At 50.5% G+C, this 26,988-nt stretch overlaps 1 protein-coding gene across 4 annotated transcripts in view; it reads left to right on the forward strand.

Annotated features, from left to right (window-relative positions):
* LOC102454721 (tumor necrosis factor receptor superfamily member 14) overlaps positions 1–26,988 on the forward strand; it is a 42,510-nt gene continuing 15,522 nt past the window's right edge. Inside the window, exon 1 of one of the 4 annotated variants that reach the window (XM_075906679.1) lies at positions 1–425. Coding sequence is in view for 2 of the 4 variants with exons in the window: in XM_075906678.1 (XP_075762793.1) it covers positions 18,770–18,778 (9 nt within the window). In the remaining 2 variants the exon portion in view is untranslated. Of the gene's footprint in view, positions 426–18,425; positions 18,779–25,188; positions 26,593–26,988 lie in introns of those variants that run through there. The other 3 variants (XM_075906678.1, XM_075906677.1, XM_075906680.1) reach the window with 3 other exon arrangements.

A 26,988-nucleotide genomic window follows, 5' to 3' on the forward strand; every position in this document is an offset into this window, starting at 1 on the left:
TCCTCCCTCGCCTGCTCCCCAAACAGGAAAGTGACTCACGCCTCGGGAATATCCCTTTCCTGTCCGTTTCTTGCCTTTCTCGAGAAAGGGCTGGTGAGTTTTCAGTCAAGATGTATCTGCGCAGCCGGAAGCTGCTGTTGTGAGAGCCTGGCTCCTTGTCCATGGAGGCTGCAGGGCAGGGCATGTTTGGTATTTGTGCTGTTGTGAGGAACTCAGCCAGAAGCCCCTCCTGGAATCCAAGCCTGGCTGGAGAGATGCTCCTGGGGCAGAGCTAGAAGGAAGAAGCTGCGGGAAGTGCTGCTTGGCCAGTTGTTGTGATGGTCCTGGAAACACAGCCGAATGCCCAAGTGAGGAAGGATGTCTCTGCTCGCCTACTCCCCAGAGAAGCTGTGCAGCCTTGTGTGCCCAGCTAGAGCCAGGAGCAGGTAAGGCCTATTCAATAGGGATGCTGGGGGTGGTGCTTTGACTCTGGTGAGTTGCACAGGGTAGGAGGGGCACAGGCTGGGCGTGCTGTCATGCAATCTTGCTCTGCTGCTGCCACTGCAAAGAGAATTTCCCTAGTGTGAGTGTGACCTCATCATGTCACGGGCTCCCTTGTACCAAGCGGACACTTGTCTCTGCTCGCAAGGCTCTGTGCAACCTCTCTCACCTGTGCCGTCCAGCTGGTGATCACCACTCGTGGACCAAAGTCGGAGAGGGGAGGGCTAAACCCCATCCTTGAGCTGGCGGTCATGTGACTTCTCTCTTCTCACCCTCAGTCTCTGGTTCTGCATCTCATCCCAGAGTCAGGCGAAAGGCAGGAAGCCTGCAGCACCTCAGTCCTCGCAGAGTTAATATTGGCCTGTCAATCACCTGACTTGCCTCCTGGATGGGCTACATCTATCCTGTTCTTACCAGGTCTTAGTACTTGTGGTGCATCTACACAGCACCCTAAACTCGAAATGAGATAGGCAATCTGTGCTACGCAAATTGCGTATCTTATTTTCAATCTATTTCGAAATAGCTTATTTTGAAATGTGGCGCGTCTATACAATGGCAAATTTTGCAATAACGCACTATTTCAAGACATCCTTTAATCCTCATGGAACGAGGATTACAGGGATGCTGAAATTGTGCGCATGTTATTTTGAAAAATATTTCAAAATAACAGGTGACTTGTTAAGACACGGGGTTGCTATTTCGGGATACCAGAGGTATCCCAAAATAGCCATGCAGTGTAGACGTAGCCTTATTGAGGTGTGACTAGGCATGACAGTAAGGTGAGCAGGCCCAACCCAATAGTTCCTATTGCTGTATTTTTGTGATTGGGAGGCCGAGTTGCACCTCGACAAACCACTCTTCCTCTGGTGCTGTAATTGGCAGAGGAGGTGGAACCGAGTGTGGTTTTTTGATTGGCTAGAGGAGACTTGTTGCTAGGCAGAGTAGCTAGCCCATTGTTGGGGGTGCTTGCGGAGGGTGGTTTTGCCATGGCTGGATGTATAACATCTAGGATTGCAGTTCAACCCTGTCACCTCTGATTGTCTCATGGCTTCCTTGGCCCTTGCCATCTGTCTGTCCATCTCTGTGTAGTGGGACTCAGCCGATGTGACCAGTGGTGGCTTGGTGTGTTCCCAGCCTATACAGCGCCTGGCATGAAGGGACTGGGTCATGATTAGCCCCTAGGTCAGTGATGGGCAACTTGTGATGGGCAAGTTCTATGTGTGGCCCGGGAGACATCGTGTTTACCGTTGCCCACGTGCAGGGTTGCCAGATTCCGCTGGTTTCCATCCATATCGTTTTCTTCCTCTGGGCAGCACATAAAGTCAGGGCAGTGAAGTGAGCTGTGTGCTGATTGCACACAACGCTGACTGTGAGAGCCAGGCGCTCCCTCTGCAGCCAATCACAGCGCGGCTGCGGTTCCCTCTGCTAATTGTAGCATGCAAGCGCAGTGAGCAAAACGGCCCTATCCCAGGAGACTGTCTTGGTTACAATCTTGTGGCCCACGGAGATGAAGGAGACTACTCATGCGGCCCACTCAGTAGCCTGAGTTGCCATTGCTGCCCTAGGCACTGTGTTAATCCACATCATAACGAACCAGAGACGAAGGTGAGGGTGGGCGGGGAAGGAGGAGAAGAAAGCAAAATGGTGGAGATGTTGCTTGTGTCTCTGCTGGGTGCTATTCCCTGGGCACAATTGGCCTTAGGGATCTCGGTTGTAGTGGGCAGAACAGAGATGTTGAAATCAAAACAGGCTGCCCATTTCCAGTTGCCTTTGGCACAACCAATTCAAACGTCTCTTCTCTGATAATCACCAGTTCTGGATGGGGAAACTGAGGACTGGCTAAACGAGTTGCCCAAGGCCGCAGGGAGTGTCAGTGTCAGGGCCAGTATTAGCACAGTCACAATGACGGGCGCCCATGGGTGGCTTTGTTAGTACTAACAAACATCCTTAGTCCTGAGAGCTGTGGAATCAGGATGGAAAAGAGAGCTGGAGTCGGCTCCCAGAGCGAGCTCTGCTCCAGTCTGTGGGGCCAGTTCCGCTGTCCAAGGGCGAAAGTCCCCGACCAGCAAATCAGGTTTTGACTACAGGTTACACAATGAGTAAATGGGATCCAGGCTTGCACTGGGCTAGACTGGAACAATCCTTTGCCAGCCACTCAAGGGAACAAATCTAACTACTCCCTCCCCCATCATGATCTGGCTGCAGTGAGCAGAGCAGGAGGCATCTGCCTCATAAAGTTCTGCAAGCTGGTGGACTGAGGGGTAGGGATGTTAAATTTAGATTAATCAGCTAATCGAATAGTCAACGCAGTTTGCATCAACTATTCAGTTAGTCAAGAAGGGAGCCTCAAGGGCTGTTGCTATACTTCAGAGCCTTTGAGCCTGGGGCTCAGACACAAATCTGGATTGGCCCTTTGAAGATCAGCTTTGCCTTTGGTTTCCTACACGGCAGTCAGTTGCACGCCTTCCTGCCATGCACCTGAAGAACACGCCATCAAAGACACCCCAAAGGAAGCCCCAGAAATACAGCCTTTGCCTTCGCATTAGTGTTTGCAGCCTGTTTTGCACCTCTGTGAAGTATGCACGTTTCCTGTGTGGGTGAGGTGACGGTACAGACATCTGCAGGTAAATCAATCTCATGGTGCACATGCAAGAATCTTTTGCAGTTTGAGAGGCTGATAGTGTGTCTTGGGGAAATCCAGCTTCAAACTGAAATCACTCGAACGAGTTTTAACAAGCCATTTCCAAACACCAGTTCTCTTCCAAGGACTACGGCCAGTCACCAGACCAATCTCTGGAAACGTAAGTCTTTTTTTCAGAGTTTGTCAGGCTACTTCCCATATTTTATTGGTATTTCAGGATCTTTAGCACCCTACTGAGATCAGAAGCCTGCTGTGCCAGGCGATGCACAAACACATACAAAGAGGCTGCCCCACAAAGAGCTTGCAGGCTGATGAGACAAGACAGACAAAATACGAGTGAACACGATCCAGTGGCTAGAGAGAATATGATCCTCCCCGTTTTACGGAAGACACAGAGGGACGAAGCGTGTGTGACCATGACACAGCTGGGAACAGAAGAACCTAGACAGATAATGTCCAAGGCCCGAAGGGACCATTGTGATAATCTCTCTTACTTCCTGTATAACGCGGGCCCGAGAACTCCCCAAATAACTCCTAGAGCAGAGCTTTTAGGAAAACAGACAATCTTGATTTAAAAATTGCCAGTGATGGAGACTCCACCATGACTCTTCTTCCAAATGGCTAATCACGCTCACTGTTCACAACTTAAACCTTTTTCTTCAGTCTGTCATTGTCCAGCTTCTACAGCCAGTCAGCGGTTCATGTTACACCTTTCTTTGCTAGCTTGACGAGCTCGTTAAGTACATGGTCTCTGTGTAGGTACATAGGATGGGTTGGATCACTGGAGTCCTCTGACAGGGTAAGCATACCCAGCACTGGGCAGGAAGGGGGTAGCAATACACTATAGATGGAGGAAGTCCCGCCCCTCTGGCTTTACTGAGCATGTGCGAAGTGCTGGGCTCGTATAAAGGGAAGCCGCTCAGCTCAATCTGGGAGGACCAGTAGTAGGAGCGCGAAAGGTGGACCAGCCACAGATCCTAACAGAGCTGGAGATCCAGGAGACTGGGAGGAAACTCCTGAGCTGGCAGAGCCACATGGCGTGACTTGTGCTGCGGAGCCTGAGGATCCCAAAGCTTCATGGATAGCCCTGCTGTCAGGGACAGTAGGAAGTGACTCAGGGAGGGTGTCTGAGTGATATCTCCCACCTGAGTGAGCTTGGCGTGTTTCAGTGCGATTCCCGGCTGAGCTAGTGGTGGATCACTCCACCACGGATAGAGCCCTAGGTTGGGGCCCAGTGGAATTGGGTGGGACTGGGCCCCTCTTCCTGGGGTTGCCACCCCACCCCCTTCTCACAACAGTCCCTCAGCATGGGACATTAGGCCACACTGCCCCGTGACCAAACGCTACCCTGTCGACTGGCTGCTGGGCCACACGGCCCTGGGGGAAGTAGGTTTTGCTACTGACTCTGGCTCCTGACAAGGCTACTGACAAGGCTGGGTGGCCTTGGACAAGCAAGACAAGTGAGGCTTTGCTAGCGACTGAGGCGCCCTGGCTGGGTTATCCAGATAGTAAGGACGGGGACAGAGACGGGGCCTGGTAACCTGTGTGGGGTTGAGTCCCACTCACAGGGTCTGAGGCCATGTTGTCCGCTTCCAAGTGGGGCGGGCATACCGACCCTGTGACAAGTCCCCCTGGAGCTGTCGCCCAGTGTGCTGCTCGTCCTGCCACTGAGCTGCCTACCTGCCCTCTGGGACTCCCCACCACTCTGTCCTGCTGGGCCAGAAGCTCCGGCGTTCCCCAGCAAAGCACAGGGTTGGGGTAGCAGGCCTTTAGCAGAACCACACGGACACAGACCCAGTTCAGCTGAGGGAGGGCTCCGCTGTGGGGCTTTGTCAGCACCAGGAATGCAGCCCCAAGAGCACCAAGCCCTGAAATAAATCCGTCTTCCTCTGAGTGGACGGTTTACACAGCAAGCTCATAAGTTCACCCTGGCTGTGTCCAGACTCCATGCCTCCTTCGACGGAGGCATGTAGATTAGCCACATTGGAAGAGGGAAATGAAGCCGCGATTAAAATAATCGCGGCTTCATTTAAATTTAAATGGCTGCCCCGATCTGCCGATCAGCTGTTTGTCGGCAGATCGGGAGAGTCTGGACGCGATGCCCCGACAAAGAAGCCTTTCTTCATCGACACAGGTAAGCCTCGTGAAACCAGGTTTACCTGTGTCGATGAAGAAAGGCTTCTTTGTCGGGGCATCGCGTCCAGACTCTCCCGATCTGCCGACAAACAGCTGATCGGCAGATCGGGGCAGCCATTTAAATTTAAATGAAGCCGCGATTATTTTAATCGCGGCTTCATTTCCCTCTTCCGATGTGGCTAATCTACATGCCTCCGTCGAAGGAGGCATGGAGTCTGGACACAGCCCCTGTTTGTCAGTGCAAGGGAAAGATGCACGGTGGATCTACACCGGGTTTGATAATAAAGGAAAATGTTTTTATTCAGTATAAAAAGTAGGATTTACATGATTACAAGTAAAAACAGACAGATCAAAGTAAATTTTCACCAGAGAACCATGGCAATGCCTGGGCAGCTATAAGGGCTGCCTGGGGAGGTACGGGCACATGCGGCGTGCTCCAGGCAGGACTGGAGGGTGGGTGCCGTGGTCTAGGCAGCACTGAGGGCTGGCCACACCCCTTCTTCCTGAAGCCCTGCCCTTTCTGGGAGTGTAGAGCTGCCCCCCAACTTGCCCAGGGGCCCAGCATGGCTATTGGCTCCCCTGAGCCTAATACACCAAGGCTACATCTACCCTGCAGGCTTTTTGCACAAGAAGCTGTTTGAGGAAGAGATCTTCCACAAAAACTTCTTGTGCACGAGAGCATCCACACTGCATGGATGCTCTTGCGCAAGAAAGCTCTGATGGCCATTCACAGAATGGCCATCAGAGTACCTGTGCTCTTTTTGCACAAGAAACCCCTGTTGAGCGTCCACACACGCCTTTTTGTGCAACAACTCTTGCGCAAAAAGGAGTTATTCCTCATAGAAAGAGGTATACCTACACCGCAAAAAGCCCTCTGTTGTGTTTTACTGTACATTTTCTTGTGAAAAAACATGCTTGAGGTGTGGATGCTCCATGGGTTTTTGTGCAAAAACTCTGTAATGTAGATATAGCCTAAGAGAAATTTTCTCAAAATATATGACTCACTCTTATCCTTATTTCTGGTAAAATGCTTCAAGACAGAATTGATTTTTTCTCTCGCCTTGGTCTACAGCTCTTTATGTCTTTAGAGTTCTTTATTTCCAGGTTTCTTCATCTGTATCCTCTTAGGGTAGGGAGGCAATGTCAAAAGCTAGCTGAAGACAAAAGACTGATTTCTGTCCATTCCTTAAACAGACTTCCCCCATGTTGGGAATCCTTTGTTTTACACTCCTCATCCCCATGGAAAAATACCAGATTCAAGATGGATTCCAGCACCAGGCGGCATGGTCGCATGGTCACATGTTTTTTTAGGACCATCCACAGTTTGGACATACGGGGAAAAAAACCATTTACAGATTATTTTCTTGAGCACTGGGCCATTAAGTTTCATTAAGTACCACTAATGGCTTTCACTAGAAGACTTTAGATTAATAAATGAGGCTCACACTTCATATTTCTAACTTCACATACAAGAATGATACATGCACACAAATAGAATCTGCTGAATGTTTATATTCTAACTTTAAAAATGATGTTACATGATGCATTGTGCTTAAAGCATCTTTGAGATAGGCATATTCCTATGCCAATTTTCATGACAGTCTGTATAGATTGTAGTCAGGTTACCACTTAGCCTCCTCTTGCTGAAGCTGAATAGAGAGACCAAAGGAGCTTGGTCACCATCAGGCTTGTTTCTAATCTTTTCATCATTGTTGTGGCCCTTCTCTTAACTTTCTCCAGTTTATCGATACCGTTGTGTTGTAAGCACCCCAACTAGACACGCTATTCCAGCAACAGTCGCACCAGTGACCGATAGTGAGGTAAAATAACCTCTCTGCCAGCTGTGGTGAATGGGGAGGACACCATGTCTCTGGACACTACAGCCATTCAGTTAGCTAAAATCTTTCCTCAGTAATTAACTCTCTGAACCTAATTCCAAATTGACTTGCCTGTAAACAGTGAGTCCTAGAGACACCCCAGGAAGAGAGGGAAGGAGGAAGTAAGTTGGCAGGATGCCAGGAGAGCCAATGAAAACAGAGTGTGGACATTGGAAGCAGCAGCCCTTCGGCTGTGTCTACATTGGCAAGATTTAGTGCAAAAGTGGTCACTTTTGCGCAAAATCTTGCCGCCTGTCTACACTGGCTGCGAGTATTTGCACAAGAACACTGACGTTCTCCTGTATGAAATCAGTGGTTCTTGCGCAAATACTCTGACGCTCCCACTCAGGGATAAGTCCTCTTGTGCAAGAGGCCAGTGTAGACAGGTAACATCAATTTCTTGCGCAAGAAAGCATCTACACTGGCACAGATGCTTTTGCGCTAAAGCAAATCTTTTGTGCCAAGGCACATGCCGGTATAGACGCTCTCTTACTGAAATACTCTAACGCAAAAACTCTTGCGTTTAGAGTATTTGCGCTAAATCTTGCCAGTCTAGATGTAGCCCAGCTATATAAGTAGAATAGGGACTGCTTAGTCAGGCAGCCAGGTTTATTCTTTATTTTTAGGGGATTGTTTTCACTTCTCTGGGCTGAGCACATCTTACTTCCCCAAGACAGAATCCTAGGGAAGCAATTCTGTGTTTTTAATCCTGTTTTCAGTTGCTCTGTAACACCCCGCAACGTTTTACCAAGTGTGTTCTCTTTTTTTTCAAATACAAATCACTCTTTTAGGAACATAATCTGATTGCTGTGTCCTAGAACCACCTGCCTTCTGTGTGCACATGCCTTAGACTGCACAGCCACGCTACCGAGAGAAACCAAACTTCCACTTTCAGCTTAGCTCTGCAGCTGGGTTTAGTCTCCTCCAGAGGGCGGGTAAGAGAAACTGAGGGCACCTCACAGGAAGGAATTCCCAGGTACATCTTCTGGGGTTCTCAAAGGGGTTTTGCATTTGGGTTGTACTAGGCCACAGCTAGGGGATCTGTGAGCTTGGGGAGTTTTAACACAAGCCGTCAGTGGCAAAGTATTGTACAGTCTCGTGGGCTGCCACCTTGTGCACTCGAAGTGCCGGGGTGGGGAAAGGGGCCTTGACACTGTTCTTAGGCACGTGCAGCATAGGGCACAATTGATGCCCCAAATTTAGTTGTGACCTGTGCTGCATAGGCCCACGGCCACCACCGGAGGAGACCTTAAGCAGGTAAGGTAGGCAGCGCCGGCTCTGGCGGCCCCATCCCTTGGACTCCACAGACTGCATCCAGCTGCTGCTTACTTGCTCTGCCTCGCTGGGACCAGGAGCAGGGCCATGCCTCCAGGATGGAGGACCTGGACAGAGCTGGGGGCGGCTGAGGCTGGGGCCACAGTTGGGGCGGGCCCAGTGGCAGAACCCCGGGCTGGAGCTGGGAGCTCAGGCACAAAGGGGGTGGCAGCTGGGACCCCACATAAAACGTGGGGTGCTGCAGTACTGCTCTCAGTTCCCACGTCTCTGACTCCCTGTTCTACTCCTGTCCCTGCAGCCCTCAACACGGGCCCGTCCAGCATGTTGTGTGGCTGCCCCTACTCCTTGTAGGGCCCTACAAAGCTTAAGGACGGCCCTGTGTGCACGTTGGCCCTCTGAGCAGTGCTGAATGGTGAGCTCACGTGCGGGTGATTATCTGCCATGACCACCAGGGCTCTTACCGAGTCACTACTTCCCCTGCCGTGTACGAACAGCCCAGCTCTTTGTTCCTACACAGACCCAATTAGCCCCCGACCATCCCCTGGGATTCCAACAGGCTAGCACCTTGCCCCCGACATAACCGCAGGATCACCCCAGTGACAGTTTCCTCCCGTGCCACGGTTCCCTGGCCGTGCGTGTCTGGCTGAGCGGGCGCCTGCGGTCAGGAGGTGCCAGGCGGTTTGTAAGTCCCAAAAGACACCCCCGTGCTCTCGCAGACACACAACTGGCTGCTGCCCTCTGGGGACTGCACGTTCCAGGCTGACTGAGTCACAACAGCTGAAACCACTCGTGCAGGTCGGGGTTTGTCACAATGAGTCGAGCCAGGCCGAGGGCACTTTTCAGGCGTGGCCCAAGGCAGGCGGGTCCCTCTCCAGGAATGCAGAAGGGACAGGAGCGGGCTGCCAGTCAGGCTCCGTGCGCCAGTGGCAGGCTTCACGCACCAGGTCTTCCCGTGCTCCTGGCTGTTTGCTGGTGAACTTTGGCCAGGTTCATGCTTAGGCAGCAGCTAATCCGTTGAATTATCTCAGCTCATCTGCGGTTCCCAGAATGTGGCTGGCTCCTCCCTGCGTGGTCTGTCAGCCCAACCCTGCCTTAACTTCAAAGGGCGGTCTGCACCGCTGTGAAATCCTGAGCTGCCAGCCTTGGGAGAGCTGGGGTAACAGACAGCAGCCCCCAGGCTGCTCCGCTCCAAGGGGCTGGGCAGGCCAGCGTCGGAGGGAAGGCCATGTAGATGAACGGTGGCATGGAAGCAGCTTGGCATTGTTTGCAGCTTGGTAGCCATGGGGGAGAAACGGGAGCCCATCCCATTGCCCCCTTACCCAGAGACTGCTCCCAGTCTGCACCGTGAGCTGCACGTTAACCTGGGCACTCCCTTTACCTCCCCAGGAGCCATCGACAGTGGCTCCCCGGGGTAGAAAACGGGCCGGTTTCCTGTCTGAAAACGACTTGACTTAGCGATCCGTGCGAAGGGGATTGGAGGTGCGAATCCCGCCAGCCACAGGAGAACATCGGCGTGTGGCGTGGGGCGTGAGCCCCTCTGGCTGCGAGCCCTGGCTCATCAATGCAAGCTGGAATCTGACCAGGGCAGGGCTGCACAAGCCCAGCTCCTCTCTGTTTGCACAAGCTCACGGTAGCCGGCAGCTTTTCTTTGCAGCAAATGGCCCTGCTACTTCCCTGGGCTCCCACCTCCCAGCAGGGCGGCATGAAGGGGTGCGAAGCTGAGGCAGCTGCAGTGCATAGAAACACCCTGTATCCCCCCAGAGTCTTTTCACATGTAATGCCTATCATCCGCCCCTCCCCCGCCCATAGGTACTTGGAAATCCCCTGCCCCCGCAGTTCTCATTCTGAAAAGAAAACTGAAAATGCTGGAAACATATGACCTTCCCCTTCCCCTCATGGGTATTTCCACGGTGCCCTCGTGTTACTCAACCCCTGAGAGTCTGGCAGAGGGACGTGCAGTAACCAAAGACCAGCCATCCCCTCCCTCAGGGCTCTCGGTTATTTGCCTGTAACTGGGTATTAAACAAGCAGCAAAACTGGACTTTGGAGCATGAAACCCGAATAGAAGCCACAAGCGACCCTGCCACTGCCGGCACAAGGTGCCGTTAATGTGTGCGTAAGGAAACATGCAGAGAAGTAGCAGGCTCTGGCTGGCGCTCTGGGTTCCCAGCGTTCCGGGCAGGAAGGGTTTTGCCAGAGGATTCCTGGGGTCTTTCTTACCAGCCTCCTACCCAGACCTCCCGCTCACCTGAACGGTAGCTTGACTGGCAGGTTCTGTCGGGTGCCACGGATTCTCTTGTACTCCATCATCGCCAGACAGGGCTGGATTAACTCTTCTAGTGCCCTGGGGATACTAATTAGCATTGTGGGGCCCCGTAGGCTCCACGGTGGGGACAAAAAGGAGGGTTCAGTGTGCGGGCGGGGGCTGTGGGTTGAGGCGGGAGGGGGTAAGGGCACCGACTGGGGCTGTAGGCTCTGGGTTGGGGGTGATGATGAGGTGTTTGGAGTGCTGGAGGGGGCTCCATGCTGGACCCGAGGCCGGGGGCAGGGAGACCAGGCAGGAGAGGAGGTTGGGGTGGGATTGTAGGGTCTGGGCAGTATTTTGAATAGAAGAAGTGCCCCAGGGCAAGAGGCGGTGGGGGACTTAACAGGAGGTAGGATGCAATATGAGGCGTGGGTCTAGGAGGAAGTCAGGGTGCTGGAGTGGGCTTAGGGCTGGAGTTCAGGGTTGGGGTGCAAAGTCTGGAAGGTAACTGGGTGCAGGAAGGACTCAGAGGATGGAAGAGGATAAAGTATGGGCCAGATCAGACAAAAAACATTCCCATGAAAAAGAATTTGACACATCAGAAAAGGGCAGACAAATAAACAGCGACAAAGTGCTTGTATACAAATGCTAGAAGTCTAAGGAATAAGACGGGTGAACTAGAGTGCCTTGTGTTAAAGGAGGATACTGATATAACAGGCATCACAGAAACCTGGTGGAGTGTGTTACCTACCAGCCCTGAGCTCTTGGGGAGCCAGGGAGTGACACTCATGGAAAACCATTTCCCTCCCCCAGGCCTCTGCTAGAATCAAAGACAAAGCAATGAAAGGGCCGGGGAAGACCCACCTAAACTGCTTCAGACAAGGGTGATAGAATTAAGGAAACACCCCAGCCTCATCTGCATTGAAGATAGAACCGAGAGTCATCTCCATTAGCATACAGAATGGAGACCAGCTCTTCCAAAGCAGGAACTGCACTGAACTATGGGATACTGAAAGCACAGAAGCACTGACTGATGGAAAATCTCTGCTCCAGATGCTAATGAACCCAGGCCTGCTCACACCCAAATTAGTCATTATCAGACCAATTCTAGTAAAGGATCCTATTGACATCCAAAATACTGAAACTGTGGCTTTGTGAGCTCCTTCAAGAAACATTACCCATCACCAGATGTGATCAGTCTCTATTGTCTCGCCTCTGTTTACCCATAAACAAATCCAGTGTTCTCTTCAAACTATTGTCCTATCCCTACAAAAACTCCTACCCTTGCCCAAGAAAGTGTTCTGATTCTGTCAGCCGACGGTCAGGGCAGTGTGTGTGTGTATGCTTCTGAGAAAAGGTTTAACGTCCGTGTCTTTACTGCTAGGACCGGGGTCCCATCGCAGAGGGTGGCCAGCAGGCCAACAGACGCCCTGTTATATAGGAAGAGCTTATTACACCTTAGATTTTAGCTGCTAGAACACAGGGGTTCCTTCGCAGCGGGCAGCCTAGGAAAGGCTGAAAAGGTGCCCCAACGGATCTTGTCACCTGGGAGTGACACAGATCCAAACGCCCAAGCTCTCCCTATGTCTGTCCCTTTATGACCGGCTGAAGTTCTTTTAAATTGTGCTTGGTTCTATTACAGCAACTGAAGGAGTCAGGTTAAAGCTTAAACAGTTACAGGTTTATTAAAGAAGCTTATAAATCATATGGTTACAATGGCTATTGCTCTATTTCTTAAATGCTAGCAAATATATATATATATATATATATATATATATATATATATATATGTCTTAACAATGATTACAGGAAAAAGGTAAAGATAGAAAATAGAAATAATGGTACCAAGTGACAGCTTAATCTTTAAAGAGCTCTAACACTATGTATATATATACTTAAACAAAGGACCACATCCAGGTACAATTTTTACCCCTTTCTGTGCCTCTCGACTCCAGCGTGTCAGGCCAGGGCCGGTCTCTCAATTCCTAGGAAAGACGAATACGAGGTGGGCGTCCCCTTTGGAACCTCTGGAGATCAAACACCTAACCCGACCAGCAGATACATGGTAGATTGACACTCAGAGAAAATGCGCTGCTGGACCCATCTATATGCCCTGGGGGCCCGTATCCTCTTTCTTATCTAAGATGCCAAATTGTACTGGTCCGTTTTGTGGCGCCAGTTCTTACAAGCAAGTTTCAAGTTAATTTACACTTGCAAGAGAGATAACTAAATTGTGTGTACTAGACATTTTTTTACTGGGCGAGAGATTCCTCCCCCCGCGGATGGCTGTGTGTTTGTATCAATATGGGTTTGAGTCAAGGGCACTCCTTGGCAGCCTCTTGGTCAGCAATTGGCGTATCTCTGTTTACAGCCATTCATGGTCACAGCAGCCTGGGCCTTCTGCTCTGTGTGCCCTGCATGCTCCAGGCAAGCAAAAATTGATGTTACAAGGGGGGGTTCCTGTCTGGCTACAGATACCTGGATTTAAACTGTAACCATTGAGACTTCTTCATCTCCTGTCTGATGTGCTGAAGGCTCTGCTCTGCTTGTCTCCTGCCCTCTGGACCCCTCTCCCCCCAAGCATAGCGTCCTGACTCTGCCCTATGTAAACTGTTATATGGTTAGCTAGCCCTAACATTTGTAATCCGTTTCAATTTAGATTTAATATTGTAACTGTTTTGTGTGTTTGTTTGTCTGTCTGTCTCTATATATATATTCACTGCCCAGAAATAAATAGCTTTCATTATTAAGCTGGTTGCTTCTCTCTTTTTCTTTCTCTTTTGCTCACTTTTCCTCAAGGGCTGTTGTTTTGGCTTCCCCATTCGCTCTGCAACAACGTTTCTTGTACCCAAGCTAAAGATCCCTGTAGTGCCCAAAATCAGGTGGGGTTTGCTCATTGTGTGGTTTACCAGTGAATGACTGTGCTGTGAAAGCGGGGATAGGGAAGTGCTGAATCTGGGGGCATAGGAGGATGGCAGTTTAAAGTGCTGTTTAATCCAGCCCGCTGAGTCCAAAGGCACATGAGGGCGCAGTGTGGCATTGCTGTTAAACCAGCCTCCTGAGTTCGGGGACAAAGGAGGGGTCAGTTGGGAGTGCTGAATATTCAGTCCTCTCAGGCGTGCTCTGTTAGTGGATGTGAGTGTTGCTAAGGTGGGAAGAACCACATCCTGAGGAACATAGTTCCTGCAGGAGAGCTCCAGTGGGAGGGGGAATTGGAAGCAGGGAGAGTCAGCTCCATAGGAGAGCACAAGTAAGCACAAGCAGCCCCATCAGAGTAACCCTAACAAATGAGCATACCCCAGAGTATTGGGCAAATCTGGTAACAAGTGAGGACAATCAATGGGACACAATCATTCCGGGGTACAAAATATATCGGAAGCACAGAACAGGTCGTGTGGGTGGGGGGAGTGGCACTATATGTGAAAGAAAATGTAGAATCAAATGAAGTAAAAATCTTAAATGAATCAATATGTTCCACAGAATCTATGGATTGGTCACTGTCTTCGGTCCATCCCCTCCAGGGTCGCTAGGGTTGGCCACTGTCGGCAGACAGGCTACTGGGCTAGATGGACCTTTGGTCTGACCCAGTATGGCCATTGTAAGCTCAGGGCTCAGGGTCGGGTGTCTCAGTGGACCACCTTGATTTTCATGCAAACCTGCTCCTGGGTGGCCAGGCTGGCAGCTCTCCTTCCCTAGCCGGCCACTTTCCTGTGTCTAGTGCGGAGGTCGTGGACAAGGTCCACGATGTCTGCACTGGACCAGGCGAGTGCCCGCCTCTTGCAGAGCGCTAGTGTAGCGCCTATCAAAGTTAATTCAAACTAACGTCCATTAGTTCGAATTAACTTTGTAGTGTAGACAGACCCTGAATGCCCCGGTGAAGGTGGGAGCCGAGGGAGAGGCAGGACGCTAATGAGGATCCTGTGTGCCCGTGCTGTGATCAGTGACCCCTGCAGGGGCCTCAGTTCTGTGTGCTGCATAAGGAATCGGCCAAGGCAGCGGGAGCTGGGACTCCAAAGCTCTGTTCCCAGCTCTCCCACTCACTTGCTGAGGCTACGTCTAGACTGCAAACCTCTTTCGAAAATGGGTGTCTAGACTGCAGCCAGTACTTTCGAAAAAGCAGGCCGCTTTTTTGGAAGAGAGCACCCATGCAGTCTGGATGCTCTCTTCTGAAAAAGCACAGTTTGCATGACATAACGCCTTTTTTCAAAAGAGGACTTTCAAAAAAAGGCGTTCTTCCTTGTAAAACGAGGTTTTCCACAGTCGAAAAAACCCTGAGTGATCTCTGGCAAATCACTGTCTCCATGTCATCACATGTTTCCCTCGCTAGCCTGTGAGGATCATGCTGTTGAGACACTTCCCATCTCAAATCTCGCCTTTGCCGTATCACAAAGACCGTGTCAAAAATCGCTGTCGGTTTGACAAACATCTTGATTGACAGTGATTAGGCTGCTGGCGTGGTAAGACCAGAGCCCATCACGCCAACCGGTATTGTCTCAGTGTTCCCTTTTGCGTATCCATCCGTCCATCCGTCTGTATCTGGTGCCTCTTGTTTCCTGCCTAGATTGTTGCCCTGTGGGGGAAGGGACACTCTGTGGGTTCCGTATCTGCAGCACCTTGCACCATGCCCTGGTGCATGACTGGGACCCCGAGGTGATACCACAGCACAGATACTAACTAATCAGCAGGGATTTGTTCAAAGGGCCAGAACCTTGTGTCACCCTCTGCCCCAATGGCTGCAGCAGGCACAAGGAGAATCAGCCGCTCTGTGTTTCAGTCAAGCTGAACTTCATCCATTGTCTGCTGCCCCCCATTCGAGTGTGTCTGCCCCGACCAGCGATAATCTTCACGGGGGAGACTCAAGGGCAGCATCGAGGGGACCGGCACCCAGGCAGCAGAGGCACAAAATGGAGGAGGTAAAGCAGCACTAACTGTTCGTTTGTGGGGTGGAGTCCTGGGAACCCTCCCCTCAGGATTTGACCCTACCAAGGTGCCTTGTGTGAAGGAATCCATCCGTCCCAGTGGTGGAGAAGGAGAAAATCCCTCAGTCAAACAATTGCTCACCTGGCCCGGCTCACATGCTAGGTGTGAAGAGTGCAGCAAAAAGGGATGTAAAACGTATTCAGGACCAAAGTGGCATTCTGCGGAGTATAGTCTTGGGCTACATTTACACTGCAGGCTTCTTGTGCAAGAACTGTTTTGCGCACGAGTTCTCGCACAAAAGGTCTTGCACAAGAGTGTGCCCACATTGCTATGTGCTTTTGTACAAGAGCATCATAAGAAGATAAGAATGGCTGTACTGGGTCAGACCAAACATCCATCTAGCCCAGTAGCCTGTCTGCCAACAGTGTCCAGCATCAGGTACCCAGGAGGGGTGGACCGAAGACAATGATGAAGCGATTTGTCTTGTGCCATCCGTCTCCAGCCTCTGACAAACAGTGGCCAGGGACACCATTTCTACCTCCTGGCTAATAGTCTTTTATGAACCTAACCTCCGTGAATTTATCTAGCTTCTCTTTAAACTCTGTTATAGTTCTAGCCTTCACAGCCTCTTCTGGCAAGGAGTTCCACAGGTTGACTATGCTCTGTGTGAAGAAAAACTTTCGCTTATTAGTTTTAAACCTGCTACTCATTTGGTGTCCTCTAGTCCTGATATTATGGGAACTAATGAAGAACTTTTCTTTATTCACCCTCTCCACACCATTGATGATTTTATAGACCTCTATCATATCCCTCCTCAGTCTCCTCTTTTCTAAGCTGAAAAGTCCCAGTCTCTTTAGTCTCTCCTCATATGAGACCTGTTCCAAACCCCTGATCATTTTAGTTGTCCTTTTCTGAACCCTTTCCAAGGCCAAAATAACATCTATGGCAGTGTGGACGCTCTCTTGTGCAAGAAAGTTCTGATGGCCATTTTAGCCATACGGGGTTTCTGTTGCCCATCCACACCACCTTCTTGTGCAAGATGCCCTCTGTTCCACAGCACGTGCAGTGTAAACACGCCGCACGTTTTTGAGCAAGAATGTCCGTTTTTGCACCGAAAGCCTGCAGTGTAGACATAGCCCTAATGAATAACAGCGACTCGAACCAAAGGCCTCCCATCAGAATTCTTTTCCCAGCAGCCATCCCTCTATCCCCTCCCTGCCCTGATTCATGGCTGCAAAAGCCCAATTCTCTATCCGGCAACCCTTCCTCTACCTCCACAACCCAGAAATGGTTTCTTCCCCTTCCATGTCACTCCCCAGGGAAGCAGCTGTAGCAGGTGGCCGTTAGCACAGCTGTGAGGTTTTTGGAAACAAAGAAAAACAAATGTTGTGTGTTTCCCCAGAAGTTTTTATTTTGCACTAAACAACCCACACCAATCGCTCTGGCCTTAACCCTTTGGATCCATGGGAACGTCTCACTTAGAGGCAGGTGAGCAACTCACCCCCCCGCCCAGAAATGTCTGGCCCCCCCATTATCAGCGTGGCCCCTCAGAGCTTCCCTGATATGGGTGGCCACCCTATGCACTCCTTAAGTGTGGTTGCATATACATGCAAAGTACATACAAATAGCTTATTTCACACTGACAGACATGAATACAAAATTTAAGCCTTAAGCTGTGGGGCCAGATCCAAAGGTGGCCAGTTTGAGTCAGTCAGCACCTCTCAGGCTCTGCCCACAAGTCTAAGCAGCCAGCATTTCCCATAATGCCCCAGCGCTCCCAGCACATGGTCCCTAGCTGCTAGAAACGCTGACTCTCTGTGCCCGTCTGTTCCAGCCAGCCCGTCTGCTTGCGTCTTTCAGTGCTCATCCCGCCTGGGAGATGCCTCGCCATTGTGGAGCGTGTTCCCAGTGGAGGCCACGTTCAAAGGATCCCACCCACGGGCCGTGTGTTAAGTCCCGCATGAACCCAAACTGCACCGAGGGCCACAAACAGTCCGTGGACAGCATGCAGTCCGAAGCCCCATGTTGAGTAGCCCTGGTCTAGAGGCTGTTCAAACTGTGTGTCCAAGTGCTGTCCTCGGTTCTTCCCCCACAGGCAAAAACTTCACCTTTGCTCTCACAGAAATTGTGTAAGCAGCAGCATTTGGGGACAGGCACAGCCTGCCATAGAGACACCTCCATCATCCTTTCAGTCGTCCAAAGCACATTCAACAACCAGTCAGCAGCAGCTCAGCCTGTTCTTGAACTGCTCCTTCCACTGTCCAAGTGCATCTTCATGAGCCAGGGCTGCAAGGGGGAGGCCGCGTCACTCAGGATCACTACGGGCATTTCCACATCCCCCACTGAAATTTTCCAGTCTGGAAAGAAAGTCCCAGCCTGCAGCTTTCTGCTCAGGCCACTGGTCCTGGAGAGGCTGTGTCATGATCCTTTCCAGGCCACCCCCCACCTACGGTGATTCACAAGAGAAGTGCCCCTTACATCTGATGTGTCTGAGGCAAGGGGAGGTGGAGCTATGGTGGGGCTATCCCACCACCCCTGACCCACAGAGCTGGAGCCACAGGAATCTCTGAGCCGGACTTGCCTGTAGCATTCACATCGCCAGCCGGGGCCCAAGAAAAACAGGCGGAGGGGCTCTTAACTCCACACGGCTGGGGCTTTGCTGGGGACAAGCAGCAGGTGTGTTTTTTTATGGAGACAATTACCTGGATTAAAGATCCTAATGAAGCCCAGGGCAGCACAAGCCGTGTTCCCCTCGGTGTGAGCCTGCAGGGCTAACGCTGTCTGCTGCCCACTGCACTGGGGGGTATTTTAATGATCTTTGCGTTTAAAAAATCAACCCGAGACCCGCCTCGCTGGAAAGTTCCTGTTGCATTTTTCACTTTCACTTTCTGTGGCGTCGGGCTGGGAGGTCGGAGCTCGCTGTTCGTCTGGTGCTGGGCCGTGGGGCTTGGATTTGGACCCTGATCTGGACCAGAACTGTGGAATTGTGTCCTGCTGGAGCGCCCAGGGGGCTCCCAGGAGAAGGGGGCGATGGATCCATGGGGCAGAGCCCCGAGGACAGGGCAGTGGCATCGGGCTCACTACGTGCGGTAGCTGGCAGTGGTCGGGAGTCGGAGGCCTCGCTGAGCTGTGGAGGTTGGAGACTCCAAGCCCTGGGGGCACAGAGGCAGACACACTCGGTCTGTTCCCAGGACCATGCTCTGGGTAAGTGGATCCCCAAAAGTCCGGAAATATTCCAGAGCCAACCAGCTTGGGCCTGGCCAGCGCACACAACAGAAATCCCGTGGGAGGTTTGGGGTGCAAATGTGGGGGCAGGGGACGGTAAAGGGAGGGATTGTGGGAATCGACTGTGACCGATGATACGATCTCGGGAAGCTGAACCTTTTACATTTCTCCTTTTGACTGACTCGGACGAAACGCTTGTTGCCTGAGTCGGACTTTGTCCTTTGTTTGAGAAGCTCGACCTGCGCTTGAGAAGCCGTTTGGTTCCACCTGGTGGAGACCGCAAAGCCCAGCAAAAATGGATCTGGCCAATGTAGCTTTTTGCCTTTAATTTAGTAGGAAAACACACGGCTGGAAAATTTTGGTTTGTTCTCATCAGCTGATCCTCAGCCTGGAGCTGGGTGGATCTAAGTGGAATGACCTTTGGTTATGTAGATTGGCAGACGACTTTTTAATGGACACTGATTTTAGAAAAACAAATCATCCTACCCCAAAGTTGCCATTTGCATGGGGAAGTGTTTGAGGATTCTAACTGGACAGCACCTCGTTGTGGTGTGTTGCATTGAATTTGTTGCTGCTGTAGCCTCATATTTTGTTGGTTTGTATTTGCTGTGTCCGTTTATGTTTGACTCTATCTGGGGACAGGTCGGCACAGGCCTATATGGAAGCTTTGCTGCTGTAGCTCAGACTGGGGCTTTCCAGAGCTCGTGATCTTTCACTTCTTCCATTGTGGGGGTCTCAGTGTAAACTGAAACCGGTGCTAATTTCAACAGTATTCCAGGCACTCAGAAAACTGTCCCATGGGTACAAGAGGAGGAGATCTCTCTAGAAAAATAGAATGTGGCTTCCAAGTGGCTCTCAAGTTATCTCTCATACCTCAGGAGTTAGCCACCTTCTCTTAGGATTTTCTTTAGCTGAAATGTGAAAGGCCAGGTCTGTGGCTCCAGCCCATCTCCTTGAGGCCTGTGATTAGACTCAAGCTGAGCTGAGCACTCACATGACTCTGGGAAGGTGGATCATGTCCTAGGCTGTGCAGGAGGATTCTAGGCAGACAAGGGACAGGAAAGTTATTTAAGGTTTCAGTGAGAGCAGAGTTTGACCCACACTGTGGAGAGTGGGAATGAGGAGACTGTGAGTAGCGGGCTGACAGGTGAGCAGCAAATGCCTCCAGTTTGGGCTTCTTCATGTGCCTTCTCCACACAAACACACGTCATCCCTCCTTTGGAAGCATCCTATGGCTGGGAGGTAGGATGTGGAGCTGGCAAGTGGTGCTGTTACTATAGAAATGGGGGGAAATAATGACACGATCATCCCTTTAAAATGAGCACTTTGAAATTTAAATTTGTTTCTGTTTGTTTAATGACTTAAATTATTATTATTAATGATTATGGTTTCATTATTTCAAAACATAACTTTGGATTTCTTTGTAATTCCAAAGCATCCCAGCAATGTACTAAAGCAGGGGCCAGGAAGCTTTTTTGGGTTGGCCATTGACCCACAGAAAAATCAGTCGGGGGCTGCACAGAAGTGAGAGGAAGCCCCCTCCAATTGATGTGGCCCCTGAGAAGGAAAAAGACACTCCGCATGCACCAGAACCTAGGGGGGCCCAGCCTGGTGGATTTTGTTTGCTCCAGCCCTGCAGTGGGGTAGCAGGGAAGCTGGAGCACCAACACTGGCTCCCCAATACTGGGGGAGACCCTGAGCGTTGGCGGCTCGATCCAGTCAAGCTGCGGGCCTAATGTTCGATAATACACTTGTACGGGTGTCATGGAAGTGTCATATCACTGGTAACTCTTCTAGTCAGCATCGTTAGCATCACCTTCTGCATCTTTATGGCCTCCTTTGAAGGTGCTTGCACGACCAGGGTCTTCCTTGTCTTGGCTTGAACACACTTCTGTCCAGGGAAGACTGGTCTGACTACAGACACAGTTGACTGTGCAACAGCCCCTGCTGGTACGGGCACAGATAAAGCCTTGGTGGAGTGAAGATGCCTTCTGGACCTTGAACTGCAAGTAGTTTGTCATGAACATTTTATCATCTGCATTGCAATAATGGTCCGATACCTGGATTACGTGTAGAAGAAGGCATCCGGATCTTTGTCTGCCAAGATGCTCTTTTGACCTCCTCCTCAAAACTGTCCTTATATGGCGGGAGTTTGGCCAGTGACTTGTCCTTTGTGATGGGAGACTGAGGCACAAATAATCCAGTTGTCTGTGTGTCCCTTTTTCTTTCTCATGCTGGTTAGAGAGCATGGACACGAACGGGGCCGTCCGTACTCATATGCTGAATACCTGGTTACTTAGGGCACCTGAAAATTTGGGGCACCACTGCCTCCTCCTATCCCTGTTCCACGGCTGTTTCCTCCAGAGAGGATCTAATGAACTTAGAAGTGTAAACAGCCTGCCAGAGCTATTGGCAGAACATCGAACCGGTGAAAGAGCCTTTCAAGTGGCAGTGAAGCCAGTTTCTGAATTTACTGAGAGTCCACAGGACCTGAGTTTAAAATTGGTGTTAAAACTATTTCATTACCGTGTTGCTGAAGATTTTAAATCACATCTCTAAAGAATTGTCTCCATCTCCCCACCACCCCCCGCCTGCTATTAGGCACAGGGACACCAGTTTAATAGTATTGCGAAGGGCCCCATAAATCCGAAGGACAGCCCTGGCTACAAACTCCCTTCCTGCAGAAATTTTAGTTTGTCCACCTCCCTCTCCCAGTTTGACAAGACCTTTGAAGTGTTACGCTCCCTTTGTTCTGATGACATTAAACACAGATTTCCCCCCCCCCACACACTCATTTAGTAAGGATTACACAACCACACATCCCATTAATGCGTGTACAGGAGGGGGTTTGTTGCAGAAATCAGGAATAAGTGTGTCACAAATTGCATGCAGAGGACTAAAGCGATGCAGATTTGCTGGTATCGGTGCCTGTTTCAATGCCTAGGTTGTCTGTGTTTGTGTTTTTTGGTAAACAGTGAACAGCAAGGAGCAAAACATCCATATCAGGAGATCTAATTACTCCAGTTCCTTGGACACCAAGAAACACACAAGCCATATACACACACAAAGCCTGCAGATCATCCTTGTGCCGGCTTCCTTCTGAGAGCTGTAGGAGTCTTGGGTTGCTTCAGCATCTCCACTGGTCATGGACTTTGCTACTTCACCACTGGAAACGCCTCCAGCATGAAGGGGCATTTGTGCTGGGTGGGAATGTGAACAAATAATTGACAAGATGACTATCCAATAAGCAAATGCTTATCGGATAGTCGACACATTGGTCGAGTAGTGGTTTCCCCCTCCGCCCCCACCACCTGCTGCCTCTATCAGAAAGAGGCAGCAAGGGGAGGGGAAAAGGGGGGGCTTCAAAGCCAGGGTCAGACAGGGTCTCCCCGCTGACCCTGGGCTCCATGCGGTGCTGCTGCTTTGAACTCCACAGGAGTATGGGGCTAGCGGAGGACTGCTTGAGTCCCCTGCTGGCCCCGTACTCCCTGCAGCACTTTCGCCTTTGAAGCGTCACAACAGTCCCAGGGAGGCGCCCTCATTGACTAATCGAATAGTCGATGCAATTTGCACCGACTATTCGATTAGCCCATTAATCTAAATGAAACATCCCTATTATTGGGTGAGTTCCTACACTTTTAGGCGCATCTTGAGCTATATATTCACAGAGGAATTTTACAAGTGAAGCCTTATTGGATGCCACATTTAAAGACGTTTTCCATGGAGGCAGAGGGCACCCACCACTCAGAGGGCATTTCTTGCATCCAGCCTTAGAGCCCGTCTCTTCTGTTTTCACAGAGTCACTGTTGCCATTTCTGTTCAGAGGCTTCGGTTACAGCAGTGGAACTCAAACTTTTTGGGCCACGTCCCACCCTGCTCAATGCAAATGTTTCCGCAGACCACAAGACAACCACCCACGATGACAAAATGGGTCCAGGAGAGGGCTGAGGGTGTGAGGTCTGGGCAGCAGGGAGGTACAGGAGAGGGCTGGAGATGAGGGGTGTGTCCAGGAAGTTGGGTGCAGGAGCAGGCTGGGGTGGGGTGGGTCTGGGCAGGAGAGAGGGTCCAGAAGTGAGATGGGGGCAGGGCCTCACCAAGAGGGGGTGCGTGGAGTCAGTGGGGTTGCAGGGTCTGGGCATGAGATGGATGGGATGCTTCCCTGCCTCTGCAACTCCCGCTGTTCCCAAGCACCACTCCCTGCTGCTCCCATTGGCCTCAATTCCAGCCAATGGGAGCAGCAGGGAAAGCCTCCAGGCGAGTGGTTTCCCATGCTGCCATTCCTCCAGCTGCAGGGAGAGGCAGTGGCAGCACGTGGAGCCACTTCCTCCCCCCATGTTTAGGATCTAGCCTGTGAGGCTCAGGGCTCTCCCGAACGCCCCCACAGAGAGAAACTCAGCACAGGGGCTCCAACCGTGCAGATGGGTGTGTGGTTTTAGTGCCAGCATAAGATCCATGCTGCGGGGGGGGAGCTCTGAGCCTGCAGCCCACCTGCACAATGGACTATGGGCCACACCTTGAGAACCACCGAGTTACAGAATCAGTTTGTCAAATCGTGTTAGGACCCTCCTCAGGTGCTCAGTCGCCAATTCACTGTGCGGAATTGGTCGCCAGCCATCAATTACGTGACCGCCCCGGCATCTCTGATGTGCACTGCGGTTACTTTGCTGCATGCTCTTGGCTCGTGGTTTCTTTTGGTGCTGTGATCACTGGGGTGCCGAAGGACACTGTGCGCTCTGCAGTTGAGGCAACTTCTTTGGGTGTCTTCGGCAGGATGATGCTGAGTGCTGACTGAGTTCCATCCCTCCTTATCAGTCACCCAACGGACAAACTTCAGCACTGACAGGGCACAAAAGTAGCTGATCTCTGCAAACTACAATCCCCCGGCTCAGGGTAACAGTCTGCGGCTTCCGTTTTGGCTATTTCAGACCCCAAGTTTGGAGCAACATTACTCAAAACCATTTGTTCATTTGAAAGTGGATCATCGGGCTCATTTGCCAGAAGAACATCTACAAAACACTCAGATGCCTCCGTTCCTGCTGCAGATGACTGGCAGCTTTGGTGGCATCAGCTACCAGCACTGTGCTGCACAGAACCAGGGCAGGCTTGCTGTGCCCATGCTGCATATGGAATGAAATTGCAAAACCGTAGTAGTTTTTCTACTTTTACCTGGCTACTGGTAATGAGGTGACCAGCCTTGTGTGTGAGACCGATCTGGTTAGTAAATTTTACTTGGAAATGCAGACATCTAGTAGTTATCAATGGTTCAGTCGTGCAGGGAGGGCATAACAAGTGGGATCCCGCAGGGATCAGTTCTGGGTCTGGTCCTGTTCAATATCTCCAGCAGTGATTGAGATAATAGCATGGAGAGTACATGTATACAGTTTGTGGACAATATTAAACTGGGAGGGGTTGTAAGCGCATTGGAGGATAGGATTAAACGTGAAAATGATCTGGACAAATTGGAGAAACTGGAGAAATAATATGAAGTAACTAGGGTGACATTCACTATGGACAATCAGGGTACATCTAGACTACAGGCTTTTGTCAACAGAGGCTTTGTTGACAGATACCATCGACAAAGCTTCTGTCGACAAAGAGCGTCTAGACTACATCCAGTTCTGTCGACAAAGCAAGCCGCTTTGTCGACATGAGAGTGTAGATGCAAAGGACAGTGGAGATGCAATAACGCCGTCTGTCGACATAACTCTGTTGACAAAAGGTGTTATTCCTTGTAGAATGAGGTTTTCAACCGTCGGCAAAACTGCTGAGTTCTGTCGATGTTATGTTGACAGAACTCGGCGGTAGTGTAGACGCAGGTATAGTTTTGTCCACAAAAGTTCACTTTTGTTGACAAAACCCTGTAGTCTAGACTTCCCTCTGTTGCAAATGTACAAAATGGGAAATGACTGCCTAGGAAGGAGAACTGCAGAAAGGAATCTAGGGGGTCTAGTGAATCACGAGCTAAATATGGGTCAACAGCATGACACTGTTGCAAAATAATGTGGGCATCCTTCTGAGATTAGCAAGAGTGTTGCAAGCAAGACACAAGAAGTAGTTCTGCTCTATTCCACGCTGCTTAGGCCTCAATTGGAGTATTGTGTCCATGTGAGGCTACATCTAGACTGCATCCCTCTGTCGACAGAGGGATGCAAATCAAGCTCATCGAAATTGTTAATGAAGCCGGGATTTAAATATCATGCGCTTCATTAGCATAAATGTGGCCGCCACTTTTTTGAAACCGAGTTTTTTTTCGAAAAAAACCTGCAGTCTAGATGCGGATCTGTCTAAAATAAACCCTTTTTCGACAGATCCTGTAAACCTCATTTTTTGAGGAATACAGGATCTGTCGAAAAATGGTTTATTTTTGATAGATCTGCATCTAGACTGCCGTTTTTTTTTGAACAACTCAGTTTCAAAAAACGAGGCTGCCATGTTTATGCTAATGAAGCGCAGAATATTTAAATCCCAGCTTCACTGGCAATTTTGATGTGCCTAATCTACATCTCTCTGTCGACAGAGAGGTGTAGTCTAGACACACCCTGACAGAGTAAACTAGGTCCTGAGGCATCCTGCTGAAGACCTTGTGATCCTGCCACACTCTGCCCCCAGAAAAAAAAAAGGCAATAGAGAGGGTCCTCCAAGTAGGCTAGGGTGGGTGCAGGGGAAGCAGCCAACTGGGGGCCAGAAAGGACATATAAAAGGCACTGGAGACCAGAAAGCAGCAGTCGGTTGCTGTGTAGTGCTCAAGGAGTGAAAACTGACAAGAAGGAAGGAGCGAGTGAGTGAGCCAGCCAGTGTCTTGTGTCCTGGTGCTCCTGTGGGGAGCTTCAACATCGATTTAAAAGTCTTGGAGCTTCATCCAGCATTGTTAATGCAGCCGTGGTGGTGCTGGAGCCTTGGGCATCTTTGAATTTCTAGGGCCTGGGGCAGTTGCCCCATTTGCCCCTCCCCCTATCGATGGGCCCGAGACTGTGCAATGTGGAGAGATTTCATACCATAAAATGGTGATATTTGCCCTTTTTGGTACTTACTAAACATCTTAATCATTGCTGGAAAAAAGTCCTTGCTCATTCAAAGCCAATGCAGATCTTTGAAGACAATCTCGTAGAGTAGCTTCGACCAACAGCCGGTACACTAGGGAATGGAAATAAACATAAACGCTGAAGTCACAGTTATGTCACAGTGTGTCTGGAATGGTGGAAAAACTCAAACTGTCTCGTGGTGCCAGTGTTCCACTTGTCCTGCCAGCTGACTGCACCACATGACAGCTGCACATCATCACCCACCCACACGTGAGCTCAGCTTTCCGATAATATCTCAGAGGGGGTGGGGAGTGCAGGGTGGACACACTGAGCTCCCAGGCATAGCACTTCTTGGAGAGTCACTGCCCAGTTACTGGCCTGTGTAGGGATTAATTGCGGAAGAACTCTGTATGTGTGAAGTATAGGGGTGGTGAGGCCGGCATTCCCCCCTCCTCCCCTTCCCTGCTACTGATGAGCCAGAAGCAAGCCTCTAGGAACATACGCCACTGTAGCAAGAACGAATTGTAGATAAGGGCAGGAAAGTAACAATCCTGTTTACCCAAATGTACTGATCATGTAAACAAAGTCTAAGGACAAGCAGTACAGCTGAGCCAGACTGTAACAAGTGATGAGCAACTCCTGGAAATTTCCAAACTGCCAAAGAAAGTAGAGACACCGTATTTAAAGCAGCACCAGAGCACGACACTTTGTGCTAAATGATCTCCAGCTTCATCCGCAGCTGAAACGGGGTCCCCAGCTCTCAGAAGAGATGTAAGATGCCACTTTTCCTATCATGTTCTTTAGTTAAGGGGCGCAGCTGATAGTGGTCAGAAAATAAACTGCTTGTGTTTGGCAGATACCTGTGCAGCGTGTTTTTGTACTTTGAGAACCCAGTGTAGGACCTGAGACTTACTCTTGCCAGCAACAGCCTGGAACTGAGCCTCTCAAGTCCCACTGGAATCAACAGCAAAGCTCATGACCTCAGTGAGACCTCAGATTTGGATCTTCCAAGGTTGCAGAAAAGGCCTTTAGAGTCCAGATTCCTCTCCTCACAGTCTGATTTCCAGCCTGCTGTCCCCGCACACGGACAGGCTGCCATGGCGGGTGGAGTCCTGGCTGCAGCTGCACGCTTAGCCCCATCACTTGTGGTCTGCTACACAGAGCGGG

The sequence above is a fragment of the Pelodiscus sinensis genome, chromosome 23 (genome assembly GCF_049634645.1).
Source record: "Pelodiscus sinensis isolate JC-2024 chromosome 23, ASM4963464v1, whole genome shotgun sequence".
NCBI classification, from domain to species: domain Eukaryota; kingdom Metazoa; phylum Chordata; order Testudines; family Trionychidae; genus Pelodiscus; species Pelodiscus sinensis.